The sequence below is a fragment of the Pomacea canaliculata genome, linkage group LG10 (genome assembly GCF_003073045.1).
Source record: "Pomacea canaliculata isolate SZHN2017 linkage group LG10, ASM307304v1, whole genome shotgun sequence".
Classification (NCBI taxonomy): domain Eukaryota; kingdom Metazoa; phylum Mollusca; class Gastropoda; order Architaenioglossa; family Ampullariidae; genus Pomacea; species Pomacea canaliculata.
The window spans coordinates 15,029,411-15,052,007 of record NC_037599.1 but is presented as its reverse complement, the minus strand read 5'-3'; the positions used below and the strand labels follow the sequence as shown (position 1 = coordinate 15,052,007).

The window sequence follows — 22,597 nt, the reverse complement described above, 5'->3', positions numbered from 1 at the left end:
ACCTACTTATAATAAAATATATGTTCATGCATTGACATCGTGGGCAGCAGCAGTGGCGCCGCGCCTATCTTGGCAAGCTTTATTGACAGGCTGTACTTACTTCACTGCTTGAAGTGACGTGTTTGTACAAAGTACAGAGTGTGTACACATCTGTATGTACCACACCGAGCGGTGTCAGGTTGGTCGTACAGGTCTTTTGTCTGACATTGCCAGGCTCTCACCTGTGTACAACAGGTACTTACGTCTGACATCACAGTTGTAGTTGATACTGACGCAGGACGTCACTGGTATTGCTGGTACTGACACAGGACGTCACTGGTATTGCTGGCACTGACACAGGACGTCACTGGTGTGGCTGATACTGACACAGGACGTCAGTGGCATTGCTGGCACTGACACAGGACGTCACTGGTGTGGATGATACTGACACGGGACGTCACTGGTATGACTGATACTGACACAGGACGTCACTGGTATTGCTGGCACTGACACAGGACGTCACTGGTGTGGCTGATACTGACACAGGACGTCACTGGTATTGCTGGCACTGACACAGGACGTCACTGGTGTGGCTGATACTGACACAGGACGTCACTGGTGTGACTGATACTGACACAGGACGTCACTGGTATTGCTGGCACTGACACAGGACGTCACTGGTGTGGCTGATACTGACACAGGACCTCACTGGTATTGCTGGCACTGACACAGGACGTCACTGGTATTGCTGGCACTGACACAGGACGTCACTGGTGTGGCTGATACTGACACAGGACGTCACTGGTGTGGCTGATACTGACACAGGACGTCACTGGTATTACTGGCACTGACACAGGACGTCACTGGTATTGCTGACACCGACACAGGACGTCACTGGTATTGCTGGCACTGACACAGGACGTCATTATAAGCCTGCACTAAATATAAAGCAAACAGTGGATTCAAGAGACAACAAACCAGTGTCGAGTTAGTGAACTCACAGTTGCAGCTCCTACGTGAGGACTGACTACCATAAAAGGAAATAAAAACCGATAACACAACCAAGTTGAAGGAAAGTGTTCTTGTACAGACTGTTATGGGCAGGAGTGTCAGTTGTAACTATAATTCACTCTCTAGTGTCACTGCCAAAAAGATAAACCATGCCATGGTTTTATGTCTCGGCCGTCATGTCTCCTTGTTGTGACGTTTCTTAACGTGCAGTGGTTACATCGGCCGTCACAATCTACACTTTGCTGTCTCAAGCCGTTTTGGAAGTACCCAGGAGGTATCTCTCGCCATAATCTCGGTGGTGATATACGTCCGTGGCGGTGCTAGTGTCACTATATACCATCTACAGGTCCAGACACTTGACTGACCGTTATTCTGTCAGCTGGGTTCGAGTTCTTCACCTCACTCCTGTCTGTGATTGTGTGTGTGTACCACTATCAGCCCGTGTCAGCACATTATGACAAGCCTTGTTCTTACCTGTGGTGAGAGGGTATTATCCTTGATGTGTCAGGCGGTCGCACGACATGACATGACAGCATATCAATGCTGAGAGCTGTCAGCAGTCTGAGCTCACTGCCTGCGGGCCAGGAAGTTACCTGGCGAACTTTAACCTCTTGTTAAACTCGCTGGGCGTGGCTTGCACCAGGCGGAGGGTGGCTGCAGGGGTTGTTGGGGAGGGGTGTACTCAGATATGGAGCATTGAGAGGTTGAGGTTGCGGCTCTCGTCGTCAGGCAGGACGAGATAATGCCAGTTTGCGTGCGCGCTGAGCTTGTTGCTCATCGACCTGTCGGTGCGGTCGCTCGCCCATTGATTAGGACCGTTGGGTAGGCGCCACATATATTTGCTGCATCTCGCGCACCTGCCAGTGTGCCGTGTGCTGCGCGACAGGGCGGCGTCACAACGTGCGGAGCTTGCAAGACATCGGACTGTGGTAAGTCTCACCAGACTCCATCTCTCTTCGCACCTTTTTGGGGGGTAATGAGGGTGATCACTCAAGCCAGTCGTAGCTCTCACCTTTCCCCTTTCACCTTTTAGCCCTGACCGTGGGTCTGGACAGCTTGGTTCTGTTTTATTCGTCCCATGGTAGCCAGTGTAGTCACCATGCAGCAGGCGGGACTGTGCAGGACTGTGCTGATGATGGATGCGAGAGTGAGTGGGCGTCGTCTTGGTCAGATGATCCCAGGCCACCGGCGAGCTGTGTAGTAGGTTTGCGATGGTCAAGACAGACATGGGCGTAGCCTTGGGCACGTTGACCTACAGATCGTCAGGCTGACCACACTGGCACTCGCGGGAATATAGGCTCATCGCACAGAAAATCACGGTTATTATCACGGGATTGCCACTAACTTCGATACACTGCTATTTAGTGCCACTAACTTCTATTTCTGTACATTGCCAACAACTTGACACACCATAACCTGGGTACACCACCCTATGTTGCCACTTTAACGACTTCGCACTGAATCCCCGATTGTTTTATAATAACATCGCACAATTTCTAATAGCTCTTAAAACATCTTTGGATTTTCACTAACTGTACAGATATTGCATTTTTCACAAGCTGTAATGTCATTCCTGTATTTAACGACATCACTCCATTGATGATACTGTGGAGATACTGTGGGCGTGGCCGTGGGGATGTGGACAACCTACAGACACCTCGGACCTGTTGACTGGTGTTTATAAACTAGTGGTGCAGTAAGCGTTGTAAATAACATCCCTAATGACATCTACTAGCTTGCACTATAGTTGTGGTAACACCTTTGCCATTACCTGTAATGAGGTCAGTGTCTTGCCACTAAGGCTCTGATGACATCATCATAGATAAAAGTTGTTTCCTAAAAAGGAGCTAGACGAAGCAACTTGCTAACAAGCACCTCAACACAGTCAAGGCTTTCGCTGAAATCCTCTGTGGTGCAGGTGGATATTGCAGCCCTCCACCAGCCCATCGCGTGCCACTTGATCATACAGCCAAGTGGGTTGACTTGTTCACAGGGAAGACAGGTGGGCAACCCAGGTCTGGTTGGAGAGGGTTTGTTAAATTCCGAGGTGAGGCAAGAATGGCGGGGTGACATGTAGGTACTTGAACAGAACGACCGAGCTGGCAGACTGCTGGCCTCGCAATTCTCGGTATTAATCTTGTGCCGAAACCTTAATTAGAAGTAAACATGGTAAACAGTTCTGACAGTTCAACGACTAAGTACAAGTTTCTGAAAGCCTGTTGAGAAATATCAGTTTAGGTGTAATGGAGTTTTTCATGGACTGCAATCTGCTTCTACAATCATTTTTATAATTTAATGGTACTCTGTGTTCTGTCAATTAATGTAATCATTATGAAGTGTTACTTGTGTATATAGTCTACGTTTAAGTCACGTGAGCAGCTGCGAACGGAGCGTCAAAGGCCTATTCAAGGGTTAATGAGAATACCAGGCATTATTTAACTAAATTAACTCTCACATATAAGACTTGCAGTATTTGACATTAATGACGAGTGCCACGATGCATTGAAAGACAAACATTTAGCGCTCATTCATTTTGTGCCCTTTTATTTTGTAACCGGTTGTGAGGTTTGAAAACGAGAAAAAGTCGTGGTTGACCTCCGGTTTGGGAGTGTGACTTGCAGTGAATTCAAGCTAGTTGTATGGGAGTGTTAGTGGCTTTCTGGGAAACGTAGGTGTGTGGCAGCACCACCCCGCCTATCGACACTGATGCCCTCTCACGTGACTAGTCAGTGGGTGGGGAGAGGAGAGTGTATGTACATGGAGGTTTGCAGCCTGTGTCGTTGTGTCGTTGTGACCTGACACTGCTCCTCACCCACGTCCGCTGTTTACCTGATTGCACCTCGTGTTGCCTCCCTTTTTCACACTGTCGATCGATGTGTCAGTCATCTGACACACTGACCTCAGTCTCTCCCTCTCGCTCTTTCTCTTGGGCCGACGAAAAATCCAAATACCTTTAATGAATTCGTTCATTAATTGGTGATAGACATGCTTTGTAGTCCACTGTAATGAGACTGCCCCACTCGGTCCCTCCAAACTACATTCAGTCCATCCTGGTTTATAGATGGTCCATTGTCGCCAGGTGGTGACAGTTTGGTGCCAGTATGTGTCCCACTTTACACTGGCAGTTCAAGTGGGGGTGTTGGCAAAAGCGCCGGAGATAAAGTGATCAGTGAACCTGGGTGCCTACCTTTGCTTACATCCCCCTCTCCCCACGTCTCCTGATGTTTACCTGAGACGGTTGTTGTTGTATTTTCACTCCTGACACCTAGCTCGTCACCAGGCTGGTCAACGTGCGGCCCGGAAAGAAGGGTTGACAGGAAGGTGTAAGAGGGGAGGGTGGTGTCAATAATCAATCATTCAAAGAGGCTTGGCGGCTCGGCAGCGCGATTAGTCAGTAGGCGGCCTCCTTAGGCTGGACAGGTGTGCGGGACTTGTGTGGCCCCGGGTGTCGGCTCACACACGCGAGTTGTTCTACCAGGTGCGCATTCTTGTCCTGTGAGTAAAGGCAAGAGGGCAGTCAGTGGCAGCAGCACTGTGCTGTGGAGTTACAGCTTCTCCTTGTCCGACCCACGACCCACGACGGCTTGTGCGACACATTGTAGTGTGATAACGGAGCTCCAGTCCACACCGTAGTCACCGCCTTTCTGTCGCCCGCGACTATTGACAAGGGAAACAATTAAACTTGTCATGGATATAGGTGAGTTCTGATTAGGCAAACCACAGCAGTGCCACAGGCAGAACTTTGCGGTCTAATCTTGTTTCATTGTTGGTTGGTTTTGTTTCCATGCGTTGTTTTTTAACTGTCGGTGCTAGACATTACCTTTGTTTTATTTCAGTAATAATTCTTTGATGCATGCCAAAGTCCACACACTGTACTGCTCGGTAAAGATCAGATCGGTGGGGTTGACCTCTAAGAGGTTGATCGGGACAGCCACCATGACAATGTATTTATTCCACAACAGCCTGTTGCCACTTTCCAGGCTTCTGACTTGCATGTTGTAACTTTTTACCAGTGATGATGATCTGTCTCATCACTAATAATTTTAAATGACTCTTGGGTGTAAAAAGAACCAAAGACATGCCCTGCTGATCTGCAGCTATATAAGATTGTATGATGTACAAAACAAAACTGTATAGAATAGCCTGATGTACAGCATAAAGCTGCATGAAAGTCTGGTGTACAACATAAAGCTGTATAAATTAAGTTTAAAACATGTTGTTATTGAGTAATGGTAAGGAAGGTCATTTAGTAAGGAAAAACTTTATGAATACATTACATTTATAGTTGTGAAATATGAAGATACAACACACAAACAGTCACCATAACTGTTTTGAGAACTGTGTGTGGGAGGAGGGGATAGAAGGTCCCCAAAGTAATAAAAGCGTGCTGACTGTTCTCTGTTGACGCTCGTGGCTTACATGTAGCTATAAAGGAACCATATAGGTTCCTCACCCAACTGCATAAGACAAAAAAACTAGCATTGCCAGATTCGCTTTTCATGTTGACAAAAGGAACTAATTTTTATTGTTAGGGCTAATCCATTGTTTCTAATGAGAGTTTACACTTGTATGTCTTAAAAATGATTATAAAAGTACACATATGCATGTGAAAATATACAAACAGCCATGAATATATAATTATTTTTATAACACATGCACACAAGCTATGTGAGTTCAGATGTCAATTTATCCTGGTTATGCTGTGTAGGCATCCTCTGCCTTGAGACCATTTTCAACTGAATACAGCATCAGCTCCTGTAGTTAGCATGTAGTTAGTATACAGTACAGTAACCTATACTGAAATGGTTTCAGGCTTTATCTGACTGACCACATGTTTGCAGCTGCAGACATCTGAAACTCCACTCTGAATTCCCAAGATCTTTGCCACCACATTGCAGGCAACAGCTGAAGGATTGATATGGACAAGTAAACAAACTATCTTAGACAAAAAAACACACACACACATAAGCCACGTAGATCATTCTACTCCTCTCCTGTATGTGTGTCCATTATTTTTACATGTGCACAAATTTCACTGTTTCTCTGTAAGAAATATTAGCATGTTGACAGATTACAGTGTATAGAGCATGAATCAGTGCATTTTGCAAAGTATTTTTTTTTCCTGAAATTTTACATCATGAGCCAAGTCTACTTGCTATTCAGTTTATCTCTATTTTGATGGTCTTTTTTGTTGCCCTTTGGACAAGCTTCAGTGAGTTCAAACAATGTTGCTCACCCAGTTTTCTGTCAGCATAAGACTGAATGCTGCATCACTTGTCACAATCCTTGACTGGTCTGGCTGCTATTTTGTTTATAACACCAGCTACAAGAATGCTAGACCAGATTCCTTCATTGTCATCAAAATATTCTTTGTAGTTTTACCTTCCCATTTTATCTTTCAGATACTTATAAACAGTCTGCTGTCTGTCTGCAGGTTTTGATTCAGATTTTGTTTCAGATTTATTCCTTGATTCTGTTTTGCTTTGTTATTTTCATAATTTGGCATTGTCATTTGTATTTGCTGTCATCATCAGTTGTGTTTTAACCACTACATAACCAGGCATCCCATTCAAAATGAGTCTACAGCAAAGCCTTCAAATCTTGCTTCAAAACCCATCTCTTGAAAAAAATATTTTGCATAATCAAGTTCTGTTCTGCTCACTCAGTTCTTCATCCATGCACTTGGTTTATATTTTTCTCGTGGTGTCATGCATCTGTTTGTTGATGCATTTGTTATGTGGACTAACCAACAGTCCCACTGAGGTTTATTCACATAAGGAAATGCACTTTATAACTTCAGTTATTGATATTTATGTAGCAGACTAAATTAAAGTTCTAAGGTTTTACAAGCATCAACAGTTTTTTGTTAGAGCAATAGTGTGAATAATTTTTAAAGGTTCATCACTTATCATCAGTACAGTGTCAGTTTATTTTACCAGCCCCTCCCTACCTCTCTGCACACTTTATGGCAGAAAAGAAATCCCTTTAAAGTCCCCTAGACCATAAACCCATTTTATATCACCACCATCCCCTCAGGCCCAATAATTGTGTTTGATAAGTGATGGCAAGATAAGTTGAGACTGGACTTCCCTCTTAATTAGAAGATGGCAAGCAGCTGTAGCACAATTTTCACTCCTTATTCTATATCGTCATCTAACCTTTTATTGGTCTCTTGACCTGTAGTGTATTTTGTAGCATCTGCTTGATACATTTATTTGTATTTTTATATAATTTATATATATAGTTTCCTATTGTTTTCAACTTCATGTTTATTTCTTGTGGGTTTCTCTTTGAGTTTACTATTTAGCATAGTTTTACCTTTGTGACTAAATTGGTTTTTGGTATTACTATCATCATATCTGCTCCATTTTGCTTGTCTGCATTGAACTTTTGTTTTAATTTGTTGACACCACACAAGTACATCAAGCATTAAGCATTTATACATGATCATCATATTAGAATTACAGAAAAATGGTGGGCAAAGTAAAGCTTACTTAGCAACTTGCATCATAAAAATGTACGTTGCCTTTTAAAAAGTATTGAATTCTTTTATATGTTTGACAGACTGTTGTGTAAGGTCACTATGTAAATGTGTGTGTCATGAAGTGGTCTTGATTTTATGTCCAGATTGTGTGGAACCTTCAGTTTTTACATACTAACATGCTAACTTTTACATATCTTATATCCAGATTCCATTGAACCTTCAGCACCTGCTCAGCTTAACTCCCAAGAACCGCCTTCACCTGAGTATCCTAACAGTCCTGCTGCCAAGTGGACTACTGCTTCAGGAAAAGTTGTTGTTTACAGTGAAAACATCATCCAAGAGCCAGAATCCACAGAGGCAGTAGACCGTGAATCTATTGCCAACTTGGCAACTACACGCCGCCAGTGGGAGAACATTTTTAGCATTGAGCCCCATGATCAGAGCGTGGCAAGAGTCAAGAAACATCCTCCGAAGTGGGAAGTACGTCTGCCCTACACAGAGAAGGTGCATGGAAGTTGTGACACTTTGATACACATTCAGTCACCTGCTGATTCAACTTCTATAATGGAGGATGCTACATCAGCAGAGAGTGCCATCGAGAAGGAAATCCGACTTGCTTTAGAACGAGAGGAAACAATGAGGCGTGAACACGAAGAGCTGGTGAGGCAACTGGCTAAACGTCAACAAACAGCAGCGACATCTAGTTCCATGGAGTCCAGCTCAGACAGTGACCTGCATGCCAGCTTCAATGAGATGACAGAGGCTGACCGAGGGTCACGAGTCTGGATTAGGGGGAATGCAGCTCAACATGAAGATGCTGAACAGGAAGAAGCTATGCAGCGAGCAAGTATACCATTCTATTCTCAGGTGAGCAAATATTTTCTCGGGTAATGGATTGAGATAATCAGCTGTTATTATTTATTAGGTTGGTGCTAATCTAAGTTGTTGCTTATTACTTGCCTGCTGTTTTAAAACTTTGTTTCATTGTGTAAATTAGAGCAAAAGTGGGAACCATAGCTTGAAAAATAATAGAATTCATACAGCTCATTTTCCAATGTGGAGGTGAGCTCAGCATACTGTGCTTGCTTTCTTACAGAGAACCAAAAGCCATCATACGCCCACAAATGGATGCTATTTACATAGTCATCATACACAAAGATGGATGCTACTTTTTTTTGCACATGGTGGACTTCTAAGCAGGCTGCAATGCTAAGATATTTTGTAATCAATATAAAATGTTAACAAGGGATTTTAGTAACCGTAGAATATTATTAAATACACTTTCTTGCCAATGAGCTACCATATCTCAGAAGTAAGTGGAACAAGTTCTTGATATATTTTGCATCAGATCAGCTTCTCCTTATGATGACAGTTTGGGAGGCCAGCCATCACAGAGGTCACTTTCCACTGATCATTTCAGTGATCTCATTTACATGCACTGATACACACAGAGACAAGCACAGTTCAACCCACTACACTTTGAGTACAACACAGAAAACTTCTTTGAAGTAGGGCTCACACAAAGCAGCAGTTGTTTTGGTACACTTCTGGTTGATTTGACAACAGCCCTGTTGATTTGGCCACAGCAGTAGTCAATTTGACAATTCAGCCACCAAGTGCATATGAAGTATGTTCCAGTGTAATGACACATTCGTTGCTCATTGTATGTATATAAAAGGAAACAACATTTCTTCTGGACAAATAAGGTGATATATGTAGGTCACCCACCTTAGCAGTATTGAGGGAAAAGTAGATGCTGATAGATGTGGCAATTGGATACCTATGTATGAACCTGAATAAAAAACATTTACATAATATCAGAGTAATCAGCATGGTGCAGTCATATAGCTCATGGCCGCACTTTTTTAAATAAAAGTGTAAGGCAATAATAATGCATTAACAAAATAAAAAAGAGATTTGCAGAAATGTTCACCTACAAAAATGTCACTGGTGAACTTCATTGACTAATGTGCTTCAGTTCTTGCTGCCAGCAAGTAGTAGGGTTCATACTACATAGGTAACTGAAGCCACACTCTGGTGAGAACATCAGACCTAAAGTGAAATTGATAGAAAATGTGCTCTTAGAAGAAGTTGTCTGCTTGTAATTTTGTCTGTCAATCTGCCTTTTTCCTCTTACAATTCTTAAGTTTTATTGTTTACCCTGTTTTTCAAAACATCACACAAACATTTAGATAAAGATGCAAGCACCTCAAGTGACTCATAAGACTTCACAATCCTTAGGATAATTTTAAATGCTTGCTTAATATGAGATTGGTGAAGTGACAGCATTCATGATGGAAAGACATGGTAAGATAATGTTAGAAATATCAAATCAAATGTGAAAATATGACCATTGTTACTTATAAGAAGACTGTTTTCAGTTTCGGTTAGTTCTTAAAGAATTGTGGAATGCTTACCCGCGATACAAGTCACCTGCACATACAGCTTGCAATTAACTCATGAGTTATGCTATTAGCGCCTTAGCACAGAATGAGCTGATATACTGTTCGCTGCTCTTTTTTTCTCCTGCATGTTCTATTCTCTGCGTCCTTGTTTATGACAAAGTGGAATGGTGAGAACATTTTGTAAGCTAAAGTTGGTTATATCCCATTCAATACAGATTAATTATTTATATATGGTTGCTTTAAAAGTGGTACATAAGCTGAACACCTTGTGACAACTAGTTAGTTGTATAAAAATTGACATTTTCAACACACAGAAGAGCATTAGCGCTTGAACTAAATGCATGCTAAGTGCTTTCTGTATTGTGTGATGAGCCATGTATGCATACTTTGTTTGGATGCAGATATAATCTGTTAAATGGGATGGTCAAATTTCAGTTGAAAGTTTGTATCTGTTCCATTGCCTTTAGCTGTCACTTGGGAATAGATTTCTTCTGACTGATCCATACCCTGATTCAATGCTGTTTTGGATGATTTAAAATGTAATACTTCTGATCAGAGACAAATTTTTAGATTGACTTTGTTGGTTACTTGAAATTAAAACTTAAATCTAATCCTGCATTCAGCTAAACAAAATGCAGCATGAGTTTTTGTTTAGCTAATCATGAGTCTCCTGATCTACTTGCAATATTCAACATTCAGTAGACATTGTGTCGAAGATAGGATCTCGTCTGTGGTGTATTATCTTAAATTACTTCTCGTTCTTTACATCCTCAGTGCAACCTATTTACTCTCCATGGTTTCCATGCCAAAAGGGGTTAGTGGGAATCACATTTCTAAAGTTTATTATATTTGGCTGAAGGTCTTTTTCATCCTATGTAAACCAAAGTTAGTAACATACGATTGTTCCCTAGTAAATTCTAAGCAGATGATTTAAATATAAATGTATTGCCTGTCTGAACATAGATGGGAGGTAAGGCTGTGTTCAGTGACTACTCTGCATTTATAGTAATGTGTACTTAAGACTTTACATACACTCTCATAACCAAAATAAATAAGGTAAAAAGTATTATTGTTCTGTGGCAGAAGCACAACAGCACAGTGAAAGATGCTGAGAACTCTACAGAAAGCATCATAGAGCGCGAGATACGCCTGCAGAGAGAAAGGGAAGTTGAGCTAGCAAAGCAGAGAGGGCTTTCTTCTGTCCATGTTGAAGTGGTTCCAGTCTCTGCGATAGAATGCAAACCTCACACATCAACAGAAAAAGATGAGACTGATGGTAGAGCTGCAGATATCTCAGCTGATGGTGAGAGTGTAATTGCTCGTGAACTGCGGGAATTGCGTGAGCGTGAGGAGGAAATTCGACGGTTGAGAGAGAATATGGTGAGGTTAGAGGTGACTGCATCATCAGCACCATCAGTTTACAAGTCTTCAACTCAGTCAGCATCTGCAATTTCTTTGCCTGCAGACAAGCATCAGCAAACGATCGCATCAGCTAAACAGCATCCAACAAACACAGACTCCAGACATTTGACAAGTGAAGCTGTGCCATCAGAACCATTGCAAAGTCCACCACAGCAGAATCAAGAGACCCCTATTGAGCGTGAGATCCGTCTTGCAAGAGAGAGGGAAAATGAACTGCGACGAGCAAAAGGTTTGCCTGAACTGAAACCTGAGCAAAGGCGTCTGCCAAGTATTGATGACAGCGACAGACACAGAAACTTCAGCCACAACCACAGTGTTCCAGAACCAGACAACAGCATCAAACGTTTTGCTTCTAATCGTCTGCAGCAGGAGATCTTAACTCAACGCAGTCGAGAGATGGAATTGAAGGGGGAGGGCAAGATCATCACTACATCAGAGGAGCACATTCAGCCACTGCGGTACAGTGAAGTTACAGGCCAGGATAGGGTAGACGGCACAGTGAAGCGTAATTTTAAGACACCTGGTCAGAAGGCCAATGCACATTCAACAGACAGTGTGCCTAATGAGGCAAATGCAAATGCAGTGCCTTCACATTCAGGTAAACTAGCTGTGGGGAAGAAAACTCACCTGTCTGGAGGAGCATCTTTTTCCTACCATGAGTTCAAGCAAACAGCTGAGTCCAAGATTGAGCGGGAACTCAGAGAAATGAGAGAGCGAGAGGAGGAACTAAGGTGGGCCTTGAAAAATATTATTTTCTATAGTTTCAAAAAATTTGCAAAAATACTGAATATTTTTCATTTATTGTTTATAAAGTGCTTGAAAGAAGTTGTGAGTTAACAGCTGAATGCTCACTCTTCACTCATGCTTGGCATTTTGAAAACAAGAACTTGGATGATTTGAGGCAAGGCAAGGCTCCAAAAATAAACGGTCAAAAAATAATGTTCAGAGAACACCCAATAAAATTTTAACAAGTGTAACTGAGGGAAATTTGACTTTCCTCACAGCAGCAATGCCAATACTTGCAGTTGTTCCTTTTAAAAATCAGATCATAATAAGTATATTGGAAGCAAATATAAATTAGTTTCGATAATCTAAAGCCAGCATACATTCATGCCAGCCGTAGTGATGAAAGTAAAGACGAAGAGGCGAAAAATTTCTGTTAATAGTAATTGATATTTTCCTTTTTTTATCAGTATGCTAAGGGTATCTAAAGTTTTGATTGTTTCAATTCATGTTTCATATTTCAATGTTCTCTGGTTTCTGTATTCAGGCAACAGCGGACAGCAACCTTCACCTCACCTAGTTGACTTTCCTGCGTTGTTTGTGGATGTTGTGCACTCCAGGCCAGAAGGCTGTCATAAGATATTGCTGGACAGAAGATTGATGTGAAGTAAAATCACATTGAAATTTCAACCAGTGTTTCCTGATTAAGTACAAAATGACAAAAGAAAAGTGCACAAATTAGAATTAAAGATGATGCTCTATTGCTTAATGAAAATCTGAATTTTGCCTTTATGCTTGTAAGAAGTTTATCAAAATTGAACACAAACTGTCTTATTGAATATGGTGCTTGCAGCCTCAAGTAAGTTTCCAAAGCTATTTTTATTGTTTAAAAGTGTCTTGGAGTAGTCCCACATTCTACTCCTCCATGATAGTCATTGATACATATCAAAGATATTCAAGACTTCAAAGTACATAGGGCTTAGCAAAGTGTAGACTAAATTTAGCATATGATTTTACAATTCTGCTGCAGGATGATCTTAGAATGTAGCTGAGAAGCAAACTCAATCAGTTAAACTGCATTTGTGTGAATGGTGGTGCTTATTACTATCTCAACTGAGTGGTTTGCTTGCAAAGAGAGTTGTTTTTCCTGATGTTGAATTTAGAAATGTAGAATATTTTCGAATTTCATTGGACTGGTGTTACCATAAACATAGTGCTCCAAAATACATCCTGAAGTTTGTCATAAAAAGTATAATAATAGTGCTTGAAACATAAATTCAAGAGAGTGAAGATTTTGCGGGCTCTGTATGGCAGAGAAGACCCATGCAACCAAGCCTATGAACATGCACAGTCTTGCCACACTACACAAGGACACAACTTCTCAGACTGAAGGATCTTAAAAGTCTCTAGAAGGATTTAGTAAGTGAATATTTCATCAGAAATCTCATTCTTTTGTTAAGCTAGTGCTCCATAGAAAAATGAAAATAGCACTGCTTCTTTCAGGACATTTGCAACAGCAAATGATGAATGAATAGAGCAATATTTATGTACCTGCAGCTAATTTTAGTAGTGATTTTTTTTAAACCTGCCAGGTTAATGTTTGTATATATGTTATATGGAAGGAGCTATATGTTAATTGTTTCCAAGTTAAAACTATATAACCTATTTATATATTTAAATGATGTGGATGCTCTTTATGGATAAAATTTTTTTTATCAGTTTCTGGAGCAAACAAATTTATACATATTGGATATTTTACTTATTTTTATTCTGTGATCTATAGACATTCCCTTCAGAAATCACTTTATCACAGAAACAAATTAGAGAATGCTTTAAAACCAAGATTTATTAGATAATTTGTGCCTTATCTGAATACATAAAAAACATTGGCTTAACAATGCATCTGTATATGTAGAGAAGACAAGTTCCCAACAGGTGTTCAGATGTGAGGTGATGATCAAATACAATAGGTGGATTTACATCAGTGGTCCCCAACCTTTTCTCGCTCGAGGGCCGCACTGGACATGATATAAAATCTTGCAGGCCAGAACATGATGGTTTTGCCAGAATCGTAACATTAAAATGAAATTATGTTGTCTTGTTAAATGAGCGGGCCAGATGAGGCACCTTTTTGGACCATAGGTTGGGCACCCATAGTTTATATGATTGAGCCGCTCATAATTTAATTAGCATGGGCGTTTTGAGGTTATAGAAAGAAAAAGCCTCACATGCCTTGAAGTCCTGGAGCACTGTCAAAATAATCCGACACTGACCTCCAGCATTTCTTTAGCTTCTCTATATGAACTGATAACCTGTGTGATTTAACATTGTGAGCTCTAAGCGTCCTGTACATGTGTATGCATCCTGTCTTAGCATACAAAAGTCACATTTATAAGTAATTTGAAATAATCAGACTGATACAGTGATGAGCAAAGAGAACATGAAAACATCAAACAAGTCTATGCAATCTCTCTCTATATATATATATACTTAAATATCAAATATATATTTTTAAGAAACTGCTGTGCAAGGTTTTTTTCCTCCAATAATCCATAACTGTGGAGCCAATACAGAAAACATTGTAAATACAATTATGTGTTTATGGTGCAGTTATATATATATCAGTACTTTGTATCTTGTAACCTGGAAGTACTTTTCTTATGTATTCCAAGAGTCTTTATAAATCTTCTCCCTTTACCCCCCATGTGACATTAAAATTTGCCTCATGCACACCATTCTATTCAAATTTCTCCTGCATTTTCTCACTTAGTATGCAGTGTGCATGCAAGTATGTGTACATACCACATATGTTTGACAAGTTTATTTCAGAAATAAAATTTGTACATGCTGTATTTGCTGTCTGTTATAATATTCCCATTCATAATACTTTTTAATATTAAAGTTTCAGTAGCTTACCAGAAGTGACATGAATATGGACAATATACTAATAAAAATTTGATAAATCCTAAATTATTCATGAAGAATTTTTAGGCTGGACACAATATACAGACTGAAGACAAAATACAGATAAATGAAGCTTTGACATGCATACACACACATCCTGCAAGAGTCCAAAGCCATCGCATCGGAAAGCACAAGCATCATCAAGAAAAGTTGCTGTTGATCCAGTCCTTCCTACGTGACCAGCATGGCCTTACCTCTATTGTTGACCCTGTTTTTTATTAACTAGCATCAAAAGTTGTGTTTAAAGCTGTCTTAATGTGATTCCAGTGACCATCAAAAACACTAGTTTGACAGCCTGAGGAATCACAAAGCCACCTGAATCTGTGGCAGACAGCATTATACTATGTCATTCAGTAGTGGAGTACTCTTTATTTTAAAAAAAAGTATTAACACGATAAATGTCCACACATCTGTAAGCATTTTTATGAAAATGATCATCTTGTAATTATTGTCATAACCAATGTCATTATTCAAAGATAAACAGTAATTTTCCAGTCATATCACATGCACAAGAACTTCTCAGGAGATCCGATAGTGTCTGCACACGTAGCAAATAATTACAGAGTGCTACATATACCAGCTGCTGTCAGTATAGGTGAGCCACTCATAGTCACTGTGACACTGTCAGCAGACAGTAGCAGTTACTGTCAGGGTGTCAGCAATGCCACACAACAGCTAAAACATTTATTAGTTCAATCACACCAATCATTGTAAGCTGTAGGATCTCTAACACCAGAAGCATTATATCCTTTCACAAAACAGTTGTCCAAAGGTGGAAACAACAAGCACTGACAAAGTCTTCAATTAGACTGTACATCTGGCGCAGCAACAGACTGGGGCTGTCTTCTCGCTCTTCTGACTCAACATATGGTTCTCTTGTCACTGAACAAAATGCCTGAATCACAGAATGACATAATTTTCCAATCAATGGCTTCTCTCAGTACTGCATTGAGGACTACAAAAGCTTAAAGAAGTTTGATGAAAAATACTTCTTTTACAGAACTAGGTTCTTCGTTTGATGGATTGAATTTATGAATATATGAAACTTTCAAAAATAATTTTTAACATTTGCTTATTACTGCCCATTTCATGTTCTATTTTTACTGATTGGCTTTATGGCGTTTGTTTAAAATTTATTCTGCATCCTAGCATTTACAGTAATCCCTTTCATGGGGGTTCAGAGACCCTCGAGGTAGGTGAAAATATGTGAACTAGCGGCATTACATGTATATCTATTTTATTATTTTAAGGATTTATAACCCCTTCCCCTACTTATATAAACCTTTCCCACTCTCTTATTAACCTTTCATAGTAACAAAACAAATATCACTGATATAAATGCACATTTCCCTGAAAAAACAGACATAAGTGAAAGTGATGCGAGCATGGTGACACAAATTGTTGTTTGGTGGTCATATGAGATTCCTTACATATAATATTGAAGGCCTTTCAAATGTGTTTAACTCAGTTTAAACTACGTAGATAAGTTTTATTTTTTTTCAGTTGGTTGAAACATTCCAAAGTACAGTGCTGTCAACAGCATTTCCTAACCATGAACTGTTTGTGGCACCTGCTTGGAAGCTGTCTAGAGAAGGTGGACGCCTGTCAGGAGATGCAGCTTTGTTAGTGAAGAATGACTTGGCAAAGTATGTAAAAGAGATCTGCGTTGAATATGATAACATAGTTGCTCTGTAGGTGTCCAAAGAGTTATTACAAACTGACACAGACATGATTTCGCTAGGTGTTTATATTCCACCTGTTGATTCCCCATGCTACAAGGATACTGAAATTTATGATGGCATTTCCATGCTTGAAGATTGCATTTTAGACATAATTAGGATCTCTGGTGATCTTCCTTTTAATGTATCTGGAGACCTTAATGCAAGAACAGGTAATGAAAATTTGAGCGAAGACGAAGAAATTAATGAGTTGTGCCACTTCAATGACAATAGAGATAAGGACTTAGCTAATGAATTCATTCATAGGTCTGCTGATTCTACAATAAATGCATTTGGTTCTTTTCTACTCCAAGTCTGCAATGAATTTTAATTTTACATGGTAAATTGTCTATTATGCATATAATGTTTAGCGTAAGATCAAATGATACAATGTTGGAGTTATTCATAGTCTGAAACATTCATTTTCCTACAAACACATATGAGTTCTCAAAATCCTACATGATATACAAATTCTTACTGAAATGTAATTTGACTTGGAATTTCATTGAAGAAAGTGGCATGTGTCTGGATAGCAAGAACTGAGCACTAATTTAGACCTGTGTAGAAACCAGTGACTTAAAACACAAGTGAATTTAGAGATTTGGTTGATGGTTTTTCTAGGTACTCCAGTTTCCTTTACCCTAGGTGTTTGCATATGAGAGACAGAGTGAGAGTAGTTCTGATTTGACTGATGCTAAATGACTTTGTAAGATGCAATTGATACCTACTGATGAGTGTATGCTCATGCAACTTTATGTAAGTGCTTTGAGCCTGCCTTCGTTGGTGGGTTAAGGCACTCTATAAATAAACATTTATTATCATTAAGTGAATTTAAAAATACCAGCACCATTACCAAGAACATACTACACTTTGAATTTAGTAGATAAAAAAGACAATGCACATCAAGAACTTACCGTGCATCCTGTATTTCTGTCAATGGACAAAAGAATACACATGTCTAACCAGTTCCTGTTAAGAATCACCTGCAACATATCAAATCACGTATCCATTTTCATAATTATTAATCACAGCCATGGGAACATGCAATTCATGTTATCTAACATTAATGTGCAAAAGGATAATGAAAAGCATAATTTAATTACTTAAAATTTAAAAACTTAATGAACCTAATACCTACCATGTGTTGCAAGTGACTATCTGGGCTGGTAAAGCAGCGGTAGTTGGAAGGGAATCGAGAAATTAGGACTGGAAGCAGGCTGGCATACCAAGTGGTTGGCATGTTACCAAACAGCATCAGCCGACTGTCAACCTCAGGCAAGGCTTGCAGACAGACCAAATCTAGCAACTCCCCAAACTCCACAAAAGTCAGCGGTGTTAAAGCCTGCAAGATAATACATTGAATTCATATGACAGCATGTACAAACAAGATGGGAGAAAGGTACACTAACATGAGGGATTTTCTACAAAAGGAATTGTAGAGATTTGGTTAATGTGGAGTTTGTCTGGCAGTAGATATATGGCTGCATTAACACCGACACACAAGCAGCTAGAATCACACAAATGACTCAACCATTGATCATAACAAACTGTATTTTTAAAATCAAATCAAACTAATTGCAAATCAATAATATAGGAATATAAACGAATAATGATTACTCAACAGATAATACATTTTAAAATTATGATAACATTTCATAGATTATATGATACTTCAAAATTAAGTCTATAATGACAATGTATTCACATGTGCAGAGCTTAAAACTAGGAAACGAAGACGCATACCAAAAAATAAAATGATATACGGACTCAGTAAATCTGTCATAAGGTGACCAGACGCCCCACATTAGGCAGGACAGTCCCGCTTTTGACCTCGTGTCCCGCCTGCTCATCGGGCGGGATGCCCAATGTCCCGCTTTCTGGCTTTCTGGCAAGTCCATCAAATGTCCCGCTTGTCTTTAAAAATCTGAATACCGTACGCTGATTCGCATCCGGTAAAATCAGAGGAAAGGCCCCCCACAGCGCCCCTCCCCCCCACTTTTTTCAGCATTCTTTGACGGTGATGACACCATCATCGGCACGTGTCCCGCTTTCGCCCGCGAAACGTCTGGTCACCTTAATCTGTCATAATGCATAAACAAATGAATACTGTGTTCTCAAATAGTAGCAGAACTATATGGTTGCTTTGGATCAGTGGTGTTGACTACAATTCACTGAAATACATAAGTGCAAAGTATAAATTGCATAAAAATCTCACTGCAGAGCATAATAAACTTGCTAAAAAAAAAATGACCACTACTGAAAACATTTGATATCTAGACCCAATGATTATGTGTTTGACTCAGAATCATCAAGCGCATGTTGAGACATGCTTTCCCCATTTCACAATGAAACTGTTGAGAGACAAAAAGCTGCTGAACCTGATTCATGTTCCTATAAATCTCCCTGTTTTATTTACTGTTACGTAGTTTTACAATTCACACACAACCTGCTATACACTAGGCAGACCTGCTCAATGAAAGCTCTTTATTGACAGATGTATATGTGATGACTTAAGGGCAAATATCTGCTGTTTTACCAACTGATCTTTAAAAAAAATGTCCCTGTGTCCATGATTTTTCTTGCCTCTGTAAAGTACTGGCCTTATATGTAGGAAGCCCCATTTGGACTATCATCATGCTAGCATGTGAAAATTCGGATGCATGGGTCCCCAATAACTGGCTATGGTATAATATGGTACTGCACTCTTGCATCAGAATTTTCATTGATTTCATTCGTGATGATAGTCTGATCAAGGCTTCTTGCATACGAGGTCTCTTGTCCTCAGCTGTCTGGACATCTACTTCTTCTTGTTCCTAATCACCTCACCCCAAGTGGAGCAAAGGGTCACAACTACACCACCCTTTCCAGTTGGAACCATGTCATGTCAGCTGCCTACTCCTCGCTGTGGACCGATCTCCTCTATGTCTGTCTGGGTCTCCCAGCCCTGCACCTCCCCTGTGGGTTCCAGCCCAGAGCTTGTCTTGTTAAATTGTCAGCTGGCTTTCAAAAGGTGTGACCAATACAGCCCCACTTCCACTTCTTGATATCTTGGCTGGCAGGTTTTTGGTTGGTCCTCTCCCACAGGTCTGTACTGGAGATCATCTCAGGCCAACTGATGTTGAGGATGTGGCGCAAACATCTGTTGACGAATGTCTGAATCTTGTTGGTGATGGTGTTTGTCACACACCATGTCTCAGATCTATATTGAAGGACTGACTTATATTGAAAGACTGACTTTATAGTCATCTACATCAGAAACTTATTTAGAAACCACCTTTCTTCTGTTATATGTATCGTAGTGATAGCTCATCATATATCCACACTACACAAATCTAAAGTGCAATAATTCACATATTTTATATATAATCACAGGCATGTTAATTTTATGCACTCACTAGGTCTACAGCCTCTTCTGTTATCTTGCCCTTCTTTCTGACATCCTCTCGCAGTACCGCAGTTGTCATGCGGTGCCACAGATAGTCGCGACGACACTTGACTTTGGACAACTCCACCATCTCTTGTACTTTATCTCTGTAAATGTCATCAAAGTCAACAACAGCTGCTAATCAAGGCAAGCATATCACACTTAAATCATGTCAATAATGATAAACTCTAGCATGTTAACTAGCATTTGGGGTGACAAGGGGAAAGTTTCTCTGGTATGTTACACAGTAAGAATGCTGTTCACTCAATTTAACAAAATAGCACAATCAATGTGTGCTATGCTTCAGACCTTCTTTAAAGACTCACTGATGAATCATGGCAATGGCACAAAAATAAATCCTACCTCCCAGCCTGGACCTGAGTATTCAGCAAGGTATACAGATATGTTTGATGTATGTTGCTATAGCCCAGGTAATTGATATGCTCCTGTCGCACTCCAAGGTGTTGTTTTACAGCCACTGCAGCACCAATATCGCTGCCACCTGACACACTAATGACACCACTGCACCCTGTAAAGAATTCACATACACTTCTAAAACTCCTGCACATGTGCATGCACAAGCCTGCACGAACGAAAAAAATAATATCTTAAGCTCGCGAATATACTAGTTTGTTATGAAGATAAAGTTAATACACATTCCCATACCTTTTATAATCATAAAGCCAATATAATTTATTTAACACAATGTACATGTATATCTGGTGCCATATCTCATCCTATAATCTAAAGTAGACCTGGGCAAAGGCCGGCCCGCCTTCTGTCTCTGACCGGCCCGCCCGCCAGTATATATACTATACACACAGTATTGGGTAAAACTGAGTTAACTATATTAGTCCGGCCCTCTAAAACCATCTCAATTTCTCATGTGGCCCCTTGGGAAAATTAATTGCCCACCCCTGATCTAAAGGATTTGACTGGTACTACAAATCAATTATGCTGTTCCCTGAAAACCAGCCTCCAAAAATAAATTATGACTACTAATTTGCAGATAATAACCTCCAGAGTAATAATAAAATTATTAATCATGCAACAGACTGTTCTACACATTACATAAATTTCCATACTCCAACTATGTTAGCTGATATTACATTGTGTGTACAATATTAATCTTATCCCCAAGAGCATGCCAGGTGTCCAATGAGCATCAACTACCTCCAGAAGCAAGGTGCCCTTGGCTCCCTTGTCTGAAGTCTCCAAACTTCTTCTCCAGTGTCCGTTTTGGGTGGCAGTCACGCTGGCGAGTTAGTACTACATAAAACTTTATTCTAAGCATCATGAGGTCCATCTCCTGACTTGGCAAACTGTGCTTGATGTCATGGGTGATGATGAGTGCCATGTTGTATGCATCTCTTTCCTCTTCAACATTCACTCCTTCCTCCATATGGGTGGGCTGGAGAATGCATGTTTGGACAAGGGCAAATTCATCTCCCTTGATATAGCAGTAGTCCTGTGGAAGAGAAAATTGACGCAGTTCATTGAATAAAAAAAAACTTAACCACATCTTCATATAATCTATAACATTTGCAAGTTTTTATTATTTTCTGCGGGTGACGAAACATGGGTGTTGCCAAGCCACTGGCATTTATTATGTAATAGCCACACACCAGAAAAAAAAATGCAAGCTTCACCCTTTGATCCACAACTTATCCATACGTATGCAAGGTAAGTCTACGGTCATCTTATTCCAGTTATTGAAATGGGAGATATTGAATAGCATGTTAAATCAATTTAGAGAGGGAAAAATCATAAGGAGCATCAGCACAGAGAAAGATGCTATTTGTGACATTTCTGTGACAAATTTTTAAACTAGAAGGTGATATTAACTGGCTCCACAGCAGGTTCTGAAGGTGTCATGCGCAATGCTGTCATGGAAAACTGACGAATCTGGTTTTGCATGTAGCTGAAAAGCTGAGGTCCTGGGCATGGCAACTCCTGGATCTGCATTGTCTCTGTAAGTACACAGCACCATAACAGGTTTCATTCAAGTGCCATTAAAATATAGTTTTCTTGCAATTCCTTAGTCTTGATTTTAATGAAAATCTGTTCTCTAGAAGGAGTCTACACTATTACCCACCTTGAGCCAAACAGTTTCGGGAGAAAGTGGGTGGTACTGGATAAATCTGTAGAAAATCTGCCAGGAAATTGCTGAGGTGGAAACCAGGATGGAAAATACTGGAGTTAACACGAAGAAAATGATGAACACATCGCAAATGGAAATCATGGGCAAAGGAGTGAACGTGGATTAAGTCTCTGTACTTCTCACATTCATCAACAAAGAGCAGCTTCATCTGTACAAACACAACAAATGTCCAAAATGAACATCAGTACAAATACAGAATGTGTTCAAAATCAACATCTGTACAAAGCAGATGTTTGATGCAGCAACAGCACTTTCTTTGGACCTTGTCAATAAAATACTTACCGGCTATGTCAATAAAATACTTAG

At 40.2% G+C, this 22,597-nt stretch overlaps 2 protein-coding genes across 6 annotated transcripts in view; one reads left to right on the top strand and one right to left on the bottom strand.

The window, feature by feature from the left end:
* Positions 1 to 14,874, top strand: part of LOC112573144 — a 50,423-nt gene extending 35,549 nt beyond the window's left edge. Inside the window, exons 18-20 of one of the 2 annotated variants that reach the window (XM_025253235.1) lie at positions 7,680 to 8,341; positions 10,966 to 12,032; positions 12,572 to 14,874. In XM_025253235.1, the coding sequence (XP_025109020.1) occupies positions 7,680 to 8,341; positions 10,966 to 12,032; positions 12,572 to 12,608 (1,766 nt within the window). In that variant the 3' untranslated portion in view covers positions 12,609 to 14,874. Of the gene's footprint in view, positions 1 to 7,679; positions 8,342 to 10,962; positions 12,033 to 12,571 lie in introns of both variants that reach the window. The other variant, XM_025253234.1, reaches the window with a different exon arrangement.
* The window catches only part of LOC112573143 (KICSTOR complex protein SZT2-like), a 98,586-nt gene continuing 89,844 nt past the window's right edge, over positions 13,856 to 22,597 (bottom strand). For 3 of the 4 annotated variants that reach the window (XM_025253231.1, XM_025253230.1, XM_025253232.1), the window contains 8 exons: positions 22,226 to 22,439; positions 21,976 to 22,100; positions 21,304 to 21,598; positions 20,494 to 20,659; positions 20,102 to 20,237; positions 17,845 to 18,048; positions 17,621 to 17,689; positions 13,856 to 15,883 (listed from right to left, as the gene is read on the bottom strand). In XM_025253231.1, coding sequence (XP_025109016.1) covers positions 15,740 to 15,883; positions 17,621 to 17,689; positions 17,845 to 18,048; positions 20,102 to 20,237; positions 20,494 to 20,659; positions 21,304 to 21,598; positions 21,976 to 22,100; positions 22,226 to 22,439 — 1,353 coding nt within the window. In that variant the 3' untranslated portion in view covers positions 13,856 to 15,739. The other variant, XM_025253233.1, reaches the window with a different exon arrangement.